Below are 20054 nucleotides of genomic sequence, written 5' to 3'. Positions count from 1 at the left end.
ATGCAATCACCAAAGGAGTGAATAAAAACAGGAGGGAGAAAAGGACTGAAGGTTGAGCACAGAAGTGCACCAACCGAGGGAGGGTAGGAAGGATGGGAACAAGTGAAGGAGACTGAGCAGAAGGGCCAGCCAGACAGGAGGATACAAGAACAGGGCAGCGTCCTGAAAGTCAAGGGATCACTTGTGTTGAATATTGCCCTAAAATGGAGTAATACGGGAAATGAAAATGAGATTTAGTAATGAGGAGGTCACTGATGATCTTGACGAGAGTAGTTTTGGGAAGTGGGAAAAACATGGCTGAGAATCAGCATAAGAGAAAATAGGAAAACATTCACAGTACATGCATCTGGTTACGGGATTGTACGCCAACCCTATAAAAAACTCTAGTAACTCAGTAATCAGAAGGCAAGCTTTTCAACAAACAAAGGAGGCAAAAGATTTGAACAGGCACTTCACAAAAGACTTGCCAATGGCCAATAAGCACATGAGAAGGTGCTCAACACCACTACTCAGAAGGGAAATGAAAATTACAACCAAGATGAGATAGTACCATGCACCCACTTCAGTGGCTGTGATGAGAAAGACTGACACTGTCAAGTGCTGGTGCACGTGTGGAGCAACCGGAACTCTCCAGCTTCGCTGGCAGTAACAGAAAACAGAAAACAAGCTAAACGCATACTAACTAGAGAGCCCATCAAGTCTACCCCCAGGTATTTACTCAGGAGAAATGAAAAAAATATATGTCCTCTGTGTGTCTGTGTGTATGCAAATGTTTGTAACAGGTTTGTTCATAATATTCCCAAACTGGAAATGATCCACCATTTTTCATCAAAAAGTGAATGAATAAACACAATGGTGTTATATCCATAAATGTAAGACTTCCCTGCAATGAAAATACAAGAAGAATGGATCTCAGAACGATTATACAGAGTAAGAGGAAGCGGGTGTAAAAGATTCTACACTCTATAGTTGATGCATATAAAATTATGGAACAGGTAAAAATGAATGTGGAGTTTTAGATTTATTTACTTATCTGAGTGAGAGCGAGTGAGCCAGTGGGAGGAGCAGAATCTCAAGCAGACGCCCCGATGAGCGCAGAGCCCAGTGGAAGACTCGGTCTCATGACCCATGTGATCATGACCTGAGCCAAAACCAAGATCCAGAAGCTCAACTGACTGAGCCACCCACGTGCCCCTGAACATGTGGTTGTGTACACATGGAAATAGAAATTCGATGAGTGGTTGCTTGGGGTGGTTGTTGGAGGGGATTAACAAGAAAGGGGTTGAGGGAACCTTCCAGGGTGTTGGAAATGTCCTCTACTTGGAGTGTGGTCTTGGTTACCTGGGTGTACACATCTGTCAAAACTCCTCAGTTGGTATATTGCAAGTGCGCATTGCATTTCATGGAACTGACACTTTAATAAAGGTAACTGGGAAAAAGAAATCTCTATTTCCAGAGCACTGGAGACTGGAAGAAGGTGACCTGAAACAGTGAGCACAGACAGCTATCTCCAGGAGTTTTATTGTCAAGGAAAACAAAGAGATGGGGGGAGGGAGGTCAGGAGAGAACTTTGTGTTAAGGGAGAGAAATACCCATGTTTGTTTGCTGATGGGAATGAGCCAGTGGAGAAGGAAGACAGACGTGTCCTACCAATGCCCTTGTAGGCAAGGTGGCTTTCATGGAAACACATAGGTACCTGCTTTCAACAGAACTCTCAGGCCAACTTAATTTTCCTGTGTTCTTTTCTGAATCTTCTACAATAAATATACATAATTTTATAATTAGAACAACATAATAAATGGTTTTTCAATTAAAAATAGAATGTTTCCCGTGTCTGGTGATGTCAGGCAGGGACAGGTGGGGATTCCAGGTTGGATCGCCAGGTTTTGGACTCAAAACCCTTAAGGACCATTTTGATTCTAAACTCATCCTAACCAAACTCAAGTTCATAATTCACATTATAGGATCTAAGGAAGAACTTGAAGAGGACTGTGACAATGACCTTTGTTCTCCTGTTTAGGGAAGGAGGGGTGGAAGGATATGCTCACAGTCAGATATGGGGAACCCGAGGGACCAGGAACTTTGGGTCTGCTCCAAGTCCACGGTGCCCATCGCAACTATTCAATTTAATACACTTTACCATGCGCAAGACGCCACGCTCAGTGCTATTAGAAAGAGAATTTCCTGGGGTGCCTGGGTGGCTCAGTGGGTTAAAGCCTCTGCCTTCGGCTCAGGTCATGATCCCAGCATCCTGGGATCGAGTCCCGCATCAGGCTCTCTGCTCAGCAGGGAGCCTGCTTCCTCCTCTCTCTGCCTGCCTCTCTGCCTACTTGTGATCTCTGTCAAATAAATAAATTTTTAAAAATCTTTAATTAAAAAAAAGAAAGAATTTCCTGACTCCCTGCAAGGCTAAGACTCCCTTTCAATCAAGCTGATTCTATGTTTGTTATTTTTTAAAGAAATGAAGTGGTGTTTTCTATCATTGTCATTCTCCTGACCCAGGGAGCTAATGGTTTTCCTAAGTAAATGGCATTCATCGAGCAATGATTCTTTGCCAGGTGATGTTTTATAATACTGAGAGAAAATTTAAATGCTCTATGTCTAATCAGACTAAAGCGAAGGGCTTTACGGTCCAAAACCCACATAACGAAACAGCATTTTCTTCTTTATTGGCTGGTCTTCCAGGTGTATAGGTTTGCTCAAATTGTGGCTATGGAATGATTCTCAAGTGTGGGGTGTTTAAGTAAAGCAACCTCAGGTGATTTTACTTTATTGATCTTTTTCATGCACTGGCTTCAGTATTTAAATGAGTCTGAGTTTGTTTCTTTAATGGTCTTTCAATAAAGCTTAGGTTGACCCGGTTCCCTTTGCAATCACGACACTGTTATGGCAGAAAAAGACTAATAATAAAAATGAACTCATTTTATGTGGTTGAAAAGGTTACATTTCTATTGATTTTTAACTGTAATATAGTTAAAGTCCTTGATATTAAAAAAAGAAAGAACTCCGCAAACACATCCTTTTTGGTACAGAGGCTGTATCGATATTACTTTGCATGTAGGTTTTGGCAGCTGTGACAGTATTCAGGATGGAGTCTAAAAACTGGCATTATCAGAGGACGGATAACCACATCCTTCAAACTCCGTTCCAGGCGAAAGAGCGGAAAGGTGCCCCAAGAAAATCATTATATACAGAGCGACTTCAGACCACGGTGGAGATGCCACGGGTCTGGAAGCTCAGTCTGATGGCCAGTCCACTGGCTTATAGAAAGCAGTAAAGCTTGGCTTTCTGGAAACACTAAGCGTCTTTTAATGCTGTGTTTGGAACCTGTTCCAAGAAGCAGGAAGTGGGGAGGGATGGGAGAAGTTGGCAGAGGTGGTGAAGAACAGGGGCAGGGAAAGACAAGGGGAAATGATGTGGGACACGCGAGAGGAGACTTCATGTATGCGTGTGTGTGTGTGTGTGTGTATCTGCGTGTGCGTGTGTATCTGTGTGGGCGTGTGAGAAAGCCGTCACAAAATGGACTGAGGTAATTCTCAGCTTTCTTCCCTCTCCTCACTATCCCCTTCATCAATGTGGCATCTCACATCTCTTGAAGGTCAGCTCTAGGTCAGATCCCACCTTCGGGAGTTTATATGCATTATTTCAAGAAATCTGCCAAGAAGCCTGTGGGCCCATAGTCTCGTGTGCCCCATTTTACAGCTGGGAAACTGAGCTCCTGGGATTCAGGTACGACGCCTAAGAGGATGCAGATCCTAAGAGGTACAGCCCTGAGGTCTGTGGAGCTGAAATTGTAAGCTTCTCCATTGTGTTGGCCTGGATCTCATACCACGGCAAAGCTAGGCTGCCAGGATGCCCCCAGCAGGTGCACAGAATTCTGACAATGAAGGGAAAGCGGGGTCACCCCAGTGTCACCTCCTCCCTATGTCCTTCCCTCTTCCCATTGTTACTACATCTCCTTCGATGGGTCTTCTGATCTCTAGGACCCCAGCGTCCTTGGCATCCATCTCTGGGAGCAGGACAGGTTTGCAGAGCTGACCAGACCGTGCAGGCTAGGGGAACCCATCGGCCCTTTCACTGCCGCCCCCGCAACCCTGCATTTGTGGTGTTCAACTACTGCGGTTTGACCCACAAGCTCAGGTGGCAACCGTGGGCCTGAAAACTCAGATCCTGATGTCATTTTCAAGGGGGACGCAGAGTCAGGCTGGTAAGATGGGCTCATTTCTACGGTCTGTTCTTCCAGTGGGACTTCTGCTGGTGGCCCTGGGGTGACAGTACCAGGAGGATGCTTGACAGAGGCAGCTGTTGATTGGATAGATGACCAGAGTATTTATTCTCTTCCACTCCTTTTTTTTTTTTTTTAAGATTTATTTATTTGGTGGCGGGGAGGGGATAGGGCCAGAGGGAGAGAGAATCGCCAGCAGAAGTCCCGCTGAACGCAGAGCCCAATGCGGGGCTCGATCCTACGACCCTGAGATCACCACCTGAGCCAAAATCAAGTCCTCGCTTAACCCACTGAGCCCCCCAGGCGCTCCCCTTCACTTCCTTTTTGATGCTCTTCCTTCACTTCGCTTTAGAACTACCAGCCTGGACCCCCTCTTCTACCCACAAGGATTTTGTGTTGTCGTCCCCTCCAGCATTCGGAACACATTTCCTCCGGTCAGACGTGCTGGTGGGGGGCGGGGGGCGGCGGCTCGTTCTTTTCCTTCCCTCCGTGGTGGCTGCGGGGAGAACCCGCATCAGACAAGCCTCAGGAAGCACAGAGCATCACGCAGTGCACGGCGCGGGCCCGCACCCCTCCTTCGTGATGAGCTCGACTCGTTCCCAGACCCAGTCACTCAGCAAACACTTCTGGGGACCCTCCAGGGTCCGGGGCTGGGGGCGGGGTGCGGAGCTGTGAGATGTGCGTGTGCAAGCCCAGTCCCTGGGTCGTGCCCTCGCAACACGACCACAGGCTGCGGTTTGTGTGAGCAACACCACACCCCGCTGCCCGCTGCGATTTAACAGACCCGAAGGTCCGGTCCACAGCCCGTGCCCCTGGATGACAGGCGATGAGCGTGTAAAACGACGGGTACCACGGAGGGCACGTAAGGCATGGAGCACCGGGTGTGCTGCATAAACACTGAAATTTGGAACACTGGAAGAAAAAAAGAAAACAAAACAAAATAAAAAAAAAAAAAGAAGAAGAAGAAACGGCCTCCAGGCAAGTGTCCCTTTCCGCCCGCTCCGCGCCGCTTCCGGCGACTGGCCACTAGAGGGCGTCTCAACACAGTTCAGGACGCGCTCCGGCCCCACCCGCCACCCAAACCCCCACGCTCCAGCCCGGGGCGCTTCTGTCTCCTGAGCGGAGAGACGCGCAGCCTGGAACCCTTCAGAAGCTCAGACCGCATGCTGAGATGCATTTATTTTTCAGAGACGACACCCATCTGTGTGCGAGAAAAACCCGCCTGCAGCTTCCCGTGTTCGGGCAGACAACCGGCTTGGCCTATTGTACTAAAAACCAGCTTCTAGAATCGCAGTCCTCGTGAGAGATTTCGGCGCCCGCGGATGGGAACAACAATATGATGCCTCCCGGGCTGGACTTCCGTTTTCACGCCGGACAAAGCAGAAATCCAGGAACCTTGTGCATTTTCTTGAGAGATGATCTATGGGCTTCGTGGGCTGGGGGGGCGGTGGGGGGGCAACGAACTTTCCAGCCTTGGGTTTGTAAGCCTTGCTGTGTTGGGAAGAAGGGAAGGGAGGACTGACATCCCAAACCCTACACCCCATCACAAACTGTCGCAACTGCTTTCCTACCGAGCGGTAAGAAATGCAAAGTGAAGTAAACACATTTTCCTGATGCCGAGCAATGGAGGTCTTCTCTAGCCTGGGAGTGCATAATGCATTTGCAGATGAAATTGCTTTCGAGAAGAAATGAAAAACTGGGAAGTGTTGACATATCCATTAAGAGTCTTTTTCTGTTTCACATCAGATGAGTTGGATGGGCTGAACTTATTTTCTCATTAGGTTCCTCTGTATAACTTTTATGAATTGCAGAAGAGCAAATATTGAATCTCGGCAGTAAAAAATAAGTAAATAATGTGGTCCTTGGGCCCCCCCCCCCCGCCCCCACCTCCCCGCCCTGAAAACCTTTAAGGAACAGCTCAGATCTTTTGGTGAGTCTTCTCTGATCTGTTCCTCCCACCCCTGGGGATGATTAATTCCCCCCTTTCCCGTGTTTCCCCAGCACAAGCTCACACTTCAACTGGCCCTTGGTTCGCGTCTGTGTGATTGATGGCCTTTCCTCTGGACTGTGGCTCCTGGAGGCAGGCGCACGTTGCCCGCAGAAACACTAGGATTTGGTCTGTGGGTTGAACTGCGAGCCATAGAACAGGAGCCTTGATTCTGAAGGGCCCTGTTGATAATGACCCGACAGCTGCTTCCTCACTTGTTTTGCTTTTAAGAAAGAGGAGGCAGCTGGGAAGGAAGGAGGGAAAAAGCATTTACTGGACGATAGACGATGCTTGATGTTTTCATGTGTGTTTCCACTGAACACCCCCCCCCCCCCTTTAAAACAGGCAGCCACAGTCCCATTTCACAAATAAGGCTACAGAGTTCCATAACTTGCCGGGGAGTGTGGAGCTATGAAGTGGAGGAATTTGTCAATAAGGGCTCCTTTTTCTTTACGTTTTAGGAACAGCCTCTGAATTGGGCAATCCCAGTCCACCGGGGCAGAGGGGCTCTGCTTAGACCCACCCCACCCCCTTCCCAAAGGGAAATCTCCCGTTACACGCCATGGCCTTGTTAGCAGCCCAAACTGCCACTACTCTCTGCAGCTATGTGCCCTTCCTTTCTTTTTTTTTTTTCTTTAATTTTTATTATTTTAGAGAGAACATGCACATGAGCACAAGCAGGGGGAGCAGCAGGCAGAGGGAGAAGCAGACCCCTCACTGAGCAGGGAGCCTGATGGATGCAGGGCTCGACCCCAGGACCCTGAAATCATGACCTGAGCCGAAGGCAGATGCTTAACGGACTGAGCCCCTGGGAGCCCCATCTACATTCTGTTCCTATGACTTGCACATTGTTCGAGTAACTTGTTACGATAGATCTGGGCGGCAGAGCAGGCCCCTCCACCTGCGGAAATGACACGGACAGTGAGGACAGCTCTTGTCTCCTCCCAGGACACACATCCCTTCCGTTTACGAGCCACTCCCCCCACCTGACCCGTCATTGGCTACTGAATGTCATCCCTCTAGCAGGTGCGCCCGCATAGGTGTTCTCCTCATGTGTCTTTTGAATGACGTTGGGCTCATTTTGGTTGTTCTTCATGTCACCGAGAAGCCTCACGGATGGTGCTGGTGAACACCGGACTTCATCTGCATCGGGCTCGTGGAACGTTTGCTCTTTGGAACTTTCCTGTCAAGGGGTGGACATGCGTAAGAGGTTAATGCCAACCAGATGTCACTGTGTGAGGTTCTTGGCGATCCTCATTGGGCTTCAAAGATATGAAAAGTGCCTTGTTAGTGGAACAGTCTAGAACCATCTGGACAACACTTTGTCTTCCTCAGCAGGCTCTTCATCACACATCTTCACTGTATACCAAGGCCCTGTGTCCTTGAACCCGGTGCCCACACCTCTGTGTATAGAGACGGTCACCGTCTGAAGCCACGGGAGGCCTGGAAGACAATGGCAGGGGAGGAGTCACAGGACCTGAGAGCGGTGCCTCTTCTTTTTTGGTCCTACTTTCTACTCAGAACTAAATAAGGAAAATTTGCTGAAATACCCTTTCACGGGCCGAGGACCCTCAGCCCAACCTGAAACCAAATCACGAAAAGCTAATGAGGCCACGAGGCTTTTGATAGGTGTCTCAATTCTGAATTGGCTGCTCTAGACACATGGAAATACTGAAAACAAAGCAAAAATTAGAACAAATTGACTTACACAACAGGCCAAATGAAAGGGCAAGTTTCCAATGTATATATCCTTCTCTCATCTCTTCCCAGGTATCTCCTGTGGGATTAAACCACTGTAATGATATAAGAAACTAATAAAATATTGACCTGTGCCCTCCACAAAATTAAACATAAGTCAGCGTGCCACCAGAGTGGAAAGTGAAGTGGTCGTATATTTGTGGACCTCCCGGTAGAGAACAAGTGAAGGGTATCAGTGCTTCGGGACGGAAGGACCATGGGGCTTTCCAGGCTCATCATTATTCCTGCTGTCGCCCCCCTCTGTCAAGCACGCTGCTGGTGCACGTCTGAGGCTGTGAGTTCATCCATGCCGAGCAGATAAACACTGTATTAGCCAAAGGGAAGAAGTTACAGTCAATGTTAATTCCAAGAGCAAGGCCTTAGGCGAGCGAGGTCGACTTTCTTTATTTGTTCCGACATCCCTAAAAAGATTTAATGTTTTGAAACGGTGCTGTTTTCTTTAATAAAGGCTTGAACCACCTTGGATGTTAAAATTTTCAGGAGCGCTTACATCTAGATGCTTCTGAGTGTTGTTCTTTACTTCAGAAAGTTCAAGGGTTATAAAGGCACACGTTTTTAAATAACTCAGCTGAGTTTTGCTGTCTAACTCGGGTCCAGGCTCCATGTTTCCACAGAAGAGAAGGATGCTAGGACGGATGTGCAGAAGGTTATGTTCATGCCGACCTGAAGAACGATCTGGAACTCTTCAGGGGGCTCTAAGGCTGGGCGGCCAAGTTCTTGGCCGCACAGGTATGTTACGATTTTATGGTCTCCCACCGATGTAATTAGGTCATTTGTTTTAACAAATGTGTTTTCCCATTGCATTAAATTATTCTTTCCTGAGGAGACTATCACCGAGTTTGACATTCCAACATTTTTGAATATAATTTTTCACAAATCACAGTAGGTTTCGCATTTTGTTTCTTGTTGAGCAGAATACGATTCATGGTTTGTTTCCAAGGCTTTGTATCATTAGTGTTGTACACCTGAGATCACGCTGCACACGCTTATCCGCATATCGTTTCTGTCACCCAACAACACACTGTAAACACGGCGCTGAGTCCGTTTGATAACTTGGTTTTCCAGGTAGGCGGAAGTATTGGCCTATTTAGGGAAGGGTCCTCTGCTGCGTCTGACCACATCAACTCAACAGGCGTGGCTCCTGGGCTTGGGAACCAGGTAGACCTGGGTTTGGATTTCAACCACTCCTTCCTGACCTGTGTCTCAGCAAGATGCGAATAAAGGCAGGTGTCTCACAGGAGTGTTATTTACTCAGTACAGCCTGGAAAGTACCAGAGACAGGTGCACAGTACGAACGAGGAGACGTTGTTGGCTTTGGTTGCTAACCACACTACTGTTATTCATATTGTTATTTCCTTAATAGGGTTTTCCTTTACAGGGTCGAGGTGGAAATCCTGGCATTTTTATTGATATTTTTGAGAAAAACTATGTTTAAACCATGTAAATTTTTTTCTTTTTCTTTTTTTTTTTTTTTTTAAGCAGTTCTGACAATGTTTTGAAAGCTGCTCCATCAACCTCCTACCCTACAGAGATTTTTCACACGCGTGTTTCACCTTCCAGCTGCAGGTGGCATTTTCTGAGCCGTGGAGCGCGTTGTCTTACTGACCCTTCCAGGCTGCTCTGTCTACCCTTCCTGTCAGAATGGTTTATAGACAAGCATGCTACTCGCTTTCTCCCATCCGCTGCCCTTACTGACTCAAAAACAAAATAAACCAAAACCGAAACAAAAAACAAAAACCCCACGAACACCCAAAGACTTACTTTTATTTAAAACTCTTAAAATTTTTCAAAAGAGCTGTATGTAGTTACCGTATTCAGCCTGATGAGTCTGGAGATAAGCACCTGGGAAACCATTACCAAAATCTGTCAGTTGCTTTAGTTACTGTAGCTGATGTCACCCAGACTAAGGCGTGTGCTGGCCCCGTGAAGCAGGGTGCTCCTGTAATGGAAACCTTAGCCAGGTAGCCTCGGCGCTATGGTCAGGTGGCCTGTGGTGCAGAAGTAGACGTCAGTGGCTGGGAAGATAGACAACGATGGTAGGAGATAAACTAGTTTTTCAAAACGGTCACCTCATGAAAGCCGGAAGGCAGACTTCATGCTTGTGACCTGTAGCTTTGGAGAAAGTGCTTTCAAAGAGCTGTGAATGACCATGGCTGTCATTTGCTTCCTGCTCCCTAAGTCAAAGAAGAGATGGGTTCAGAAAAGAATCGGCCGGTTTCTCGACATCAGTGAAAGGGAATAAAGTCCACAGATTTACAGCCTTACACCAGAGAGTAAGAAACCAACTTCAGGGGGGCACCTGGGTGGCTCAGCGGGTTAAGCCTCTGCCTTCGGCTCAGGTCATGATCTCAGGGTCCTGGGATCAAGCCCCGCATTGGGCTCTCTGGTCAGTGGGAAGCCTGCTTCCCCCTCTCTGCTGCCTCTTTGCCTACTTGTGATCTCCCTCTTTGTCAAATAAATAAATTAAAAAAAAAAAAAGGAATCAACTGCAGGAAGAATTAACCAACAAAGACACATGAACCTTTCTTAGCTCAATAGATTGGCTTAGTGCCACGGGGGAGGTAAAATTAGCGTCTTTACTTTCCACCCAAGCCTTTTGTTTCTGGTGACCTCAAGAGAGCTGCCATGACCTTAAGAGAGGCATGGGCCCGTGGAAACGAATGATGACTTATGTCCAAGGTTTATGTCTGGGAATGGATGGAGGGTTTGCTACTGGAACATGAAACTCATGGAGAACACACAGATCAGAAGCCAACTCAGGTTTTAGAGGTATTGTATTGACAAAGAAACCAATACAACTGGTCGACAAAAGACTTGTAAGTGTGAAACAACCCTGATTGCAATTGACAATTGCAGGAAATGGACATTTCTGGACCCTTCCTTTCACCCTGCTTCAATGAATGCATCACCTACAACACTCAATGCAGAGATGGCCCCGGTAGGTTATGGCCCAAGTACAGCCTCCTGGAGGACAGAGTCATGGAGGCCACACGAATTAATGGACAGAGATTTGGTTTAGTCAAGAACTATACTCCCCCACCAAGGGGAGGGCTAGATGGGTGGTGGGTGTGGGTCCTTAGAATGCCTCCTAGCATGGTTTCATCACTACTAGGGACCACTTTGCTTTTCTAAAAATATCTAAGTGAGACCTTCATTGGGTTAAACCACTGAGGTTTGAGGGTTACTTTGTAGCAGCCACTGGTGCTATCCTAACATTTGCATCCGTCCCTCTGTCCCTAGCATGGAGCAGAGTGTTTGTTTCTGTTGCTTACTCTTCTCCGACCATTTTTAGGATTCCTATCAATATACAGCTCCATTAGCAAGCTCCATTAGTGACTGTTTTTATATAATTTTTTAAAAAGATTTTATTTATTTGACAGAGAGATCACAAGTAGGCAGAGAGGCAGGCAGAGAGAAAGGGGAAAGTAGGTTCCCTGCTAAGCAGAGAGCCCAATGCAGGGCTCAATCCCAGGACCCTAAGATCACGACCTGAGCTGAAGGCAGAGGCTTAACCCACTGAACCACCCAGGCACCCCTGTTTTTATATAATTTGATTGCAATTCTGATTAATAGCAGGTAAGAAATTATCTTTATTTTATTTTAAAAGACAGAATGCAGTGATTTTTTTAAAAACTTTTTTTTGAAAATTCCTGATGAAAACAACTGAATTCACACTCTCTGTGGTACAAAAATCAGGGACCTAATCATTTGTTCTTAAGGACTTGAGAGTTATTTTTTTTTATAGGTCCTTAATTTAAAAAAAAATTTATTATTATGTTCAGTTAGCCAACAAAAAGAAGAAAAAAAAATAAAAGTCCTTAATTTTGCGTGCAGGAGAAATCGGTTAGCCTCTTCTTGGCAATGACGGGATGGCCCTCCAGTTAGATGAAAGCCAAAATGAACATGACATCCTTACCATCTGTTCATTTGGTTTTGGGAGAATATAGACTCTGAGTATCTGTGCCAGAGAACATATCCCTGAGCTCTCTATTGTTTAACTTCCATCAAAGCCCCCAAATATGTCATAGTTATTCTAAGAATGTGTAGTTTATTCAATTTTTGGAGCTAGTTTTACCCTTGGATGAGGCCAGAGTATCAAAAAGCTGGGTCATGTCGGCCCCTCCTCCCCTTCATGGGCTCATCACCCCTCCTCCAACTCCTTCTGGAATTGTTTGTACTGAAATCCAGTTTTTAAAAAGATTTTGAATGAGAGCGAGAGTGAGAGAGGGAGCATGAGGTGGGGGGGGAGGGGTAGAGGGAGAAGCAGACTCCCTGCTGAGCAAGGAGCCCAACAACTTGGGCCCCACGTCAGGCCCCCACGATCATGACCTGAGCTGAAGGCAGACGCTTAACCGACTGAGCCATCTATGCGCCCCTGAAATCCGATGTTTAAATTATGCCTGACTTTCGTTGGAGTCGCTACATTGATCGGCCTTGTGGAAAACACTCTTGCCAGGAATGTTCCTCAAGGCACTGTCCACTGCCTTTCTCAGGGCTCACCGTGTAACAAGGAGGACCAACAGCCTTGACTATCACTGCATTAAAAAAAAAAAAAAAAGTCTGAAGAAACAGAGCAAAATCCCCAAATTTGTAATGTTCAGCTGGTAAATACATATTATTATTCTCTCTGCTTTTGCATATTTTTGAACTATTTCATACTAATAACAATTATGGTCATTATTGTTGTTATACCACTCAAATTCTTACCAGCCACAGGTATCCACTTTCTTTATTGTTGTAAAGATTTTAAAATTTATTTGAGAGAGAGGGTGCGTCGGTGTGCTTGCAAGTGGGGGGAGGGGCAGAGGCGGAGGGAGACTCCCCAGACAGACTCCCCACTGCGTGGGGAGCCGATACAGGGCCTGACCCCAGGACCCTGGGATCACAACCTGAGCCGAAATCAAGAGCTGGACGCTCAATGGGCAGAGCCACCAAGTGCCCCTGAAGGCATCCGCTTTCCAAGCCAGCTCCCATCCTTCCAGACACCTCGCTACTAAGGGATGGTTAGGAGCACGTGGGGACAAAAGTGGGACTGACCTAGGTCCATCTGTGTTTCGGCAGCTTCCCACTCTTAACCTTGAGGCGAGTTATGTCAGACGATCGGAGCTTCGGTTTCCACATCTCTAAACGCGGACCGTAACGCTGCGCATCTGACACGGTTCCGGTGAGGACCGAATGAGAGGACGCATTTGACCTCCTTAGCTCAGCGCCGAGGACACAGCGAACGCCCATGAATGTGAGCCATGCTCATGGACGTGACATTGCCCAGGGGGACCGGGGCAGCTTCCCAGCCAGCAAATATAATCCAGGGCATGGAAGAAATACACGTATACCTTTGGGACTTACTTCCGCCCCCTGTCACTGTTCAGACCGCCCGCGAGCCACCCGACGTCCCTCCAGCAGCGGGATGGGGGACGAAAAGAAGGGAAGGGAGCAGAAACAAGCCCGGGACGGCAGGCAGGAAGGAAAGCGAGAAGAAGGGCTTTGTGACCCAAGACTTTGAAATCATTCCTCGTGATGTTTGGCTCTTGGCGTCATCTAATCGGCATGAATTTTCATCGCGTACAGGACTCTCTCAGGTGCTCTCCGCCCGCCCGGGGTTTGTCTTACATCTTGACTGGCGGGAAGCCTTCAGCTATTATCCCTGGTGCAACTGTGAGTTTTCATAAAGGACGCCACTCGAGGGTTGTCACGGGCTCTGGCTCACGCCGGTGTCTGATGACTCCTGGAGTCAGCTCCTCGTTATCTATGTGGAGATTGGGCACTTTGTGTTTTGGCAGCAAATGTTTCATCCAAGGTCAATTTCCCTCAAGGGCTCAGCACCATTTCAGACAGTATGTGCTCAGGGAATGCAAATTAATTTAATGTTAGCTTTAGCCCAGCTAGGGAAGTAAACCTTCTTTTAAAAACACCGTAAACACTGATAAACATCGTTGGGATGATGTGTTGTTTGTGCATGTATATATAAATGTGTAAAATTTCACCTTAATTCCAGAGGCATCATTCCACAGCATTTTATATTCAGGGTTGAATCTGCCTTATTTTTGTTCTTTGATTAGAAGTGCATTTTAATTTGAAATTATCTGAATATCTTTGTCATTATATTTTGTTATACAGTTGGGGGCTCTCAGAATGGATGGAAGGTATCTGTATGTTTCCTATTTTTGTTTGATTATAAAAATGCAACATGTGCCCCCTCAGAAATTGCCGCGCATGCTTATAAGAGAAAATGAGGAAATACAGAAAACTCTAGAGGAAAACAAGCCATTTATAATCCCTCCACACAGAAATAATGAAGATGAACATTTTCCTGTTATCTCTCCCACACATTCTTGAAGTTGTAGACGTTCTTAAGATGAATTTGTAGATGGCTTCCCGAAAAAAGGTCAGTTTCTAGTGTTCTAAAGGTACCTTCAGATTTACCTGCATTCTCCACAAGGCCTTCCCACCAGAAAGACAGCAGGGCAGGGAGTCTTCTGACCTACTTTTCCATATCTTTTCTTCTGCCATCATCCTAGCTTTATTTTCCATCTGAGCTGGGATGGAGAGGCTGAGAAAGACCGGCGCACCAGCAGCCATGAGGTCTTTTCTGGCTGAATTCAAGTGGGTTGAGGCATCTGGCTTTCTAAACACATCCAGAAATTTCAGTGCAATTGCATTGTTCCATACGACAGAAGGACAGAGGGCAGGACCCTCCACCACACTCGGTATAATTCCTGTGGCAGAATTCCATGATTTCGGGGTGCTTCCCGACTCTATGCTGTTTGTAACCTCAAAGCGTGGCGCAGCCCGTTTTCACCCCTCTCATGTCTTCTTTTCTGGAACCACATTCCTATTCTTTTGGAGGATTCTCCCCAGTTCCCTCCCTCACCCCCAAGCATCTCACTGGGGCTGCCCAGCATCACTGTCTCTCCTTCCAACAGATCAACACACAACACAAGCCCGACCAGTCACAGACCTTCCCTGAGGTTTTGAAATGAGAACCAAGACACCTTCTTCTGGTAGCAGAACTGAGACGTGAGTCTGGCCCGTGCTCCTGTGTTTGCCTTCTACCATATGTAACAGAGGGAGCCTGCAGGAGGAGGTAGTAGCCCCGTCCTCATAGAGGGGCTGTCAAGCAGAGATAATAGAGGGATCAAGGCACGGAAGAGGGAGGGGCGGGAGAGGGTCAACAGCTTCTAGTCTTCATTGTAGTCCTCCAGGTCCCCTGGATTTTCTTCTAGAATATTAGTTTGTCCTTTCTTAAATTCCATGACCTACACTAGGAATTCTCCCTACAAATGAGTTCCAAATTGGTTTTCAGTCACTTGCAACAACAAGAGCTCTGAGCAGTAGAACCGGACTCCCCCCACACCACCCCCAGCCCTCAGTCTCCTGCTCTCTAGACTTCTCTGGCTTTCCATGCCTCAAAATCCCCAAGTTCCTAAAACAGCCTATCCCTCTCCCAACCCCGCCCCCTCTCCCTGTCTTCAGGGCAATCTCTAATTCTGTGGCAGGTAGCAGCTCTGATTAAGCTCATATTTGTTCTTAAAGGGTTGCTGGTTAGGAGGCACCTGGGTGGCTCAGTTGGTTACACATCTGCCTTTGGCTCAGGTCATGATCCCGGGGTCCTGGGATGAAGCCCCACCTCAGGGGGTTCCCTGCTCAGCGGGAGTCTGCTTTTCCCTCTCCCTCTGGTCATTCCCCTGCTTGAGCTTGCTTTCTCCCTCTCTCAAATAAATAGATAAAATTTTAAAAACAAAAACAAAAACAAAAAAGGGTGGCTCGCTAGTTCTGAAGAATCCCCAGTTGGCCGAATGTGCCAGGAGGGGGGCTGCCTTACTTGTCTTTCCTCTGGACCTCATTTTGGGAAATATATCCAGAAATGGCTCTAGCTCTGGTCCCCCCTCCCACTCACCTGGTCCTCCCCTGTGGCTGTGGCTCCCCCCAGAGACGGAACACAAGCTGGGGGAGTGGGCGAGGGAGAAGCAGGCTCCCCGCTGAACAGGGAGCCCGATGCAGGGCTCGATCCCAGGACCCTGGAATCATGACCGGAGCCGAAGGCAGAGGCTTAACCGACTGAGCCACCCTGGCACCCCTCTTTTTAACTTCTAACATTATTCCATAATGCCGCAATAGCAAGAGACGTCACTTGAAAAGAGGTGACAGATGGCATGGTTTAAAATGAGGGAATGTTTCTAATTAAAAGCCAATACACATAATGAAAAAATGGTACAAAACCATCCTAATCCTATAATGATATAAAGTGTACCCCTCCTGGTCTTGCTGGCTTTTCGGAATAAACCTGGAGTTACGGTTCAAGATGGACTTGCTTTTGCCCAGTACATGATCTGCAGCTTCCCAGATGAGCCAGGCACCGCGCTGGGCTCGGGGACCCTGCCCACCACCGTGGGGGCAATCTTCTTTACACCTATTTGATTGATTGCACGAGAAACTGTAACTGCACGTTGTCAATTTCCTAGGAAAGACCTGTCCTTAAAATACCCTCTCGCATTTCCTGCTAAAGGCCAAGCGTAAACTCCGTATCAAGTTATGAATTTGACATCCTCCGCTGCTCAAACACGGACAGGACTTGGGCCCTTTCTTTGCAACCCGAACTTGCCACAGCAGCCGGCCGAATCCGAATGAGGTCTGACTGTGCTGAACCCTGCCAAATGGCACTCCACCCTCTGACAAAACAGTATCCCCCTGCTGTTCTCTTCCCTGACAGATATCTATTTTGAACTCCTTCTAGAGAATGCAGTGACAGTTCCCATCCTTGATCTTTTGGCTTCGTTCCCAGGGAGACTTCCTCATGCTATGTTTTATTCATGGTGCCTCCCAGGCTGGTTTCTTCATTGTGAAAATCGGTGGTGGGGGTAGGGACAATCAATGAACCTGAAATAAAACTGGACTGTCGTAATAAAACCATCCCTTTGTGTGCTGAAAGCCTACAACCGGAGTCTGAGATTCTGGGGAAGGTCTGTGTTTTGAGAATTTTTCGGGCAAAGCATCCACAGAGAAAAAAAAAATAGTTATTCATATTGTGTTGGAGTAGTGAAAGTAGGTCAGATAAACCAAAATAACCTTTGCTGGGAAACATGGTAAGCTTCAGGCATCTGAGAGCATGGAGAAAAAAGATGGTGTGATGGATAAAAACAGGAGGCTGATAGATGTGTGAGTCTAAAAGCAGCGAGGTGCAAGGAATATACACAGCAAACATCCCACCCTCTCCCTGAGAAATGTCCTCACTGTTAACTCCGTCATTGTCTTTCCTTTAGTATCCATACATGGTTCTACTTCCCTGGTTAGGACTTTGTAGGAGAAAGTGTAATAGGCATCTTACACTTAAGTCCCCAAAACAAAGCCAGCGCCCAAGTACAAGAGAGGGTAGAGATTGTAATACAGTATCACATACACTCGGTGAGCGTACAGTACGTATACCTTGAGAAATATGGTCCTCTCGTGCCGGGTGATGTTAACGCTGTGGGGTTGTCCATTGGCCATGTTCCTATGATCTACATCAATGTTGTAGGGCTCCCTGGTGCCGCCCAGGTTGTACCGAATCTGTAAGCTTCCTATAGAAGGAAAAGAAAAGAAATTCTTGTCATTTCTTTGCTCCAGGTTTCACTGGATGGTCAGGCTTGCCCCCTTGATGCTCAGGCTTGCCCCCCTTGTTGTCCGCTAATACCCTGGCTGCTCTGAATTCTGGCTCGCTAATTCAATGGCATGCTGAACCAGAAGGGTTAAGAGCTCTGGGCCCACAGGGGTTTACAGTCTACCAACAGTGAGCTACCCATGACCATCATCTCCAAGCTGAAGTGGCAAATGATCCAAGCTGGGACTGTGCCTGGGAAGGAGGAGGAGAACACATACAATATAGGACTGTGGAGACGCCGGCAGACTGACAAAATACCATAGGAAATAAAAAATAAATGCTGGATGCAGGGATGGTCTCACGCCATCAGCAAAGTGTGACATTCGGCATATAAAAGAATCATGAGCATACAATATTAAAAATAAACATAATTTACAAAAGATAAATACATGGGATTTGGGGTGGGCTTCACTGAGACCAAGAAAATGAAGCGACAAATTTTATTCTAGGCTAGAGATTGCATCAGTCCGAATGCAAATCAAAGGAAAGATGGGCTTCCTGGGCCCTTGAGTCCTCACTGCCCCTCCGCTCCAGCTGACTTGGCCTCAACAAATTATTGTTTTTCCTCTCCATCTTGCTTCTCCCCAGTAACGACAGAAAATATTCAGAAAGCCTGATATAATATTCTAGATCCTGTTGTTAATTAATCTGCACAGCAAACATAACTTGTATTTCTTATTTATGATTTTTAAAGACATCAATTTTTTATCTCATTTTAACTCAGATTACAATCTTCATATTAATAGTTTCGACATCCCATAGCTTAAAGACGAAGCCAGCAACCTAGCAAGAGTTTGACCCACTAAATCATCTCACAGGGTTTTTGTTGCCTCTTTCATTTTCTGTCTTGAGGGACAAAATGGATATCCTGTTTTTTTTTTTTTTAAAGATTTATTTATTTATTTATTTGACACAGACAGAGAGAGCACGAGTAGGCAGAAAGGCAGGCGGCGGGCGGTGGGGGGTGGGGCGGCGAGCAGGCTCCCGCTGAGCAGAGATCCCCCCCCCACGATGCGTGACTCGATCCCAGGACCCCGAGGCCATGACCTGAGCTGAAGGCAGAGGCTTAACCCACTGAGCCACCCAGGAGCCCCGGATATCCTGATTTTTAAGTCGTGAAATAAAACATGATAATTAAAACTTCGAAAGTAAACAGAAGAAAAAGAAAGAAAGAAAAGAAAGTCACCGGAAATTCCACCATGGAGAGGTAACTTGGCTACATATATGGCAGCGTCTTTTCCCAGAAACTGATCATGTCCATATGTATCCATATATACACAAATAAATGCAACAGTTTCTAAATACTGCCCTCCCTTAGTGAGGCACTGTAGCATTACACGGGTGGTTTAAATGTTCTATAAATATTCTACCGTGTCCCTGGAATTGAAAGCAGTGTACATTAGATCAACAAAAATTTAACAGTATTTCCTAATTTTGCTTTCTGAGCAAATTTGACAAACCTTCCCTGTTTCTGAGTTTTACCTTAGTTTTTCATCCTAGATTTGTTTACTTATAGCTTTTGGTCAAGCGCTGCTGATTTTCACCTCCTGGGTGTGTCTGAACTCACATACTCTCCTTCATCTCCATCGAAGCACAGGCATCCCTTGGCACGGGGGTGCCCTGGGTGGACCCTAGGGGAGCCCTCCTCCTGGCGGATGCAGCTCCAGCCAGAGCTGGCTTGTCTTGGAGCCTTGGTGCTGACCACATGGTTTCAGGGACTGGACTGCCACCACCTGAGCCTCGCCTGTGTCCTCTTTGCCTGGACCACCTGATCCGAATCTGTTTCTCCTTAACAATGACTCCTCTTGGCCTCATTTCATCGTTAGCTGAATCCCTTCTTTCTCTGCTCGTCTTCACTACCAATCCCATTAAAGGAGAGGTCTTACCGGCACTTTAAACACATCATATGCAAAACACAAACTCTTGACCTTTCCCCCAAAAAGTATTCCATCTCAATTTTCCACATTTCAGTTAATAGCTGCTTCAACCTTCAGGCTATTCCTGGCAAAAGCCTTGCCTCCCCTCTTCCTCCTACATTAGACATACGATCTGTCAGCAGCTCTCCTTGGCTCTTTCAAATATACCCTGACACATGTCTTTTCATCCCCTCCATTTCTACCCCCGGACCTAGCCACCACCATCATTTACCTGGATTACTGGACTCACCGCCATACTAACAAACCTCTTTGCTTCTGCCACCTCCCTACCCCAATCCAGCCTCTGCCCCCACATATCCACACCCTTCTCAGAGGGCAGAGTGATCCTCTGCTCAGAACACTCCATGGCTTCCTATCTTAACCAGAGTAAAAATCATAGTTTGCCTAATAGCTCACCAGGCCCTATATGAGCTTGCCCTATTATCTCTGGCATAATCTCTTATTCTCTTCCTTGCTAACTCCTCATCAGTCTTCTTTAGCCTCCTTGTTGTTTCCCCAGAAGCCAGCATG

The 20054-nt window shown here is 46.9% G+C and overlaps 1 protein-coding gene across 1 annotated transcript in view; it reads right to left on the bottom strand.

Annotated features, from left to right (window-relative positions):
- LOC111154452 (contactin associated protein like 2) overlaps positions 1-20054 on the bottom strand; it is a 2043877-nt gene that overhangs the window by 137681 nt on the left and 1886142 nt on the right. The window contains exon 20 of the mRNA XM_022514057.1: positions 17394-17527. Within this exon, the coding sequence (XP_022369765.1) occupies positions 17394-17527 (134 nt within the window). The remainder of the gene's footprint in view (positions 1-17393; positions 17528-20054) is intronic.

The sequence above is a fragment of the Enhydra lutris genome, unplaced genomic scaffold, assembly GCF_002288905.1.
Source record: "Enhydra lutris kenyoni isolate GAN:26980312 unplaced genomic scaffold, ASM228890v2 scaffoldscaffold37, whole genome shotgun sequence".
Taxonomy (NCBI): domain Eukaryota; kingdom Metazoa; phylum Chordata; class Mammalia; order Carnivora; family Mustelidae; genus Enhydra; species Enhydra lutris.
The sequence above is the reverse complement of the archived record's forward strand: the minus strand, read 5'-3'. Positions and strand labels throughout refer to the sequence as shown.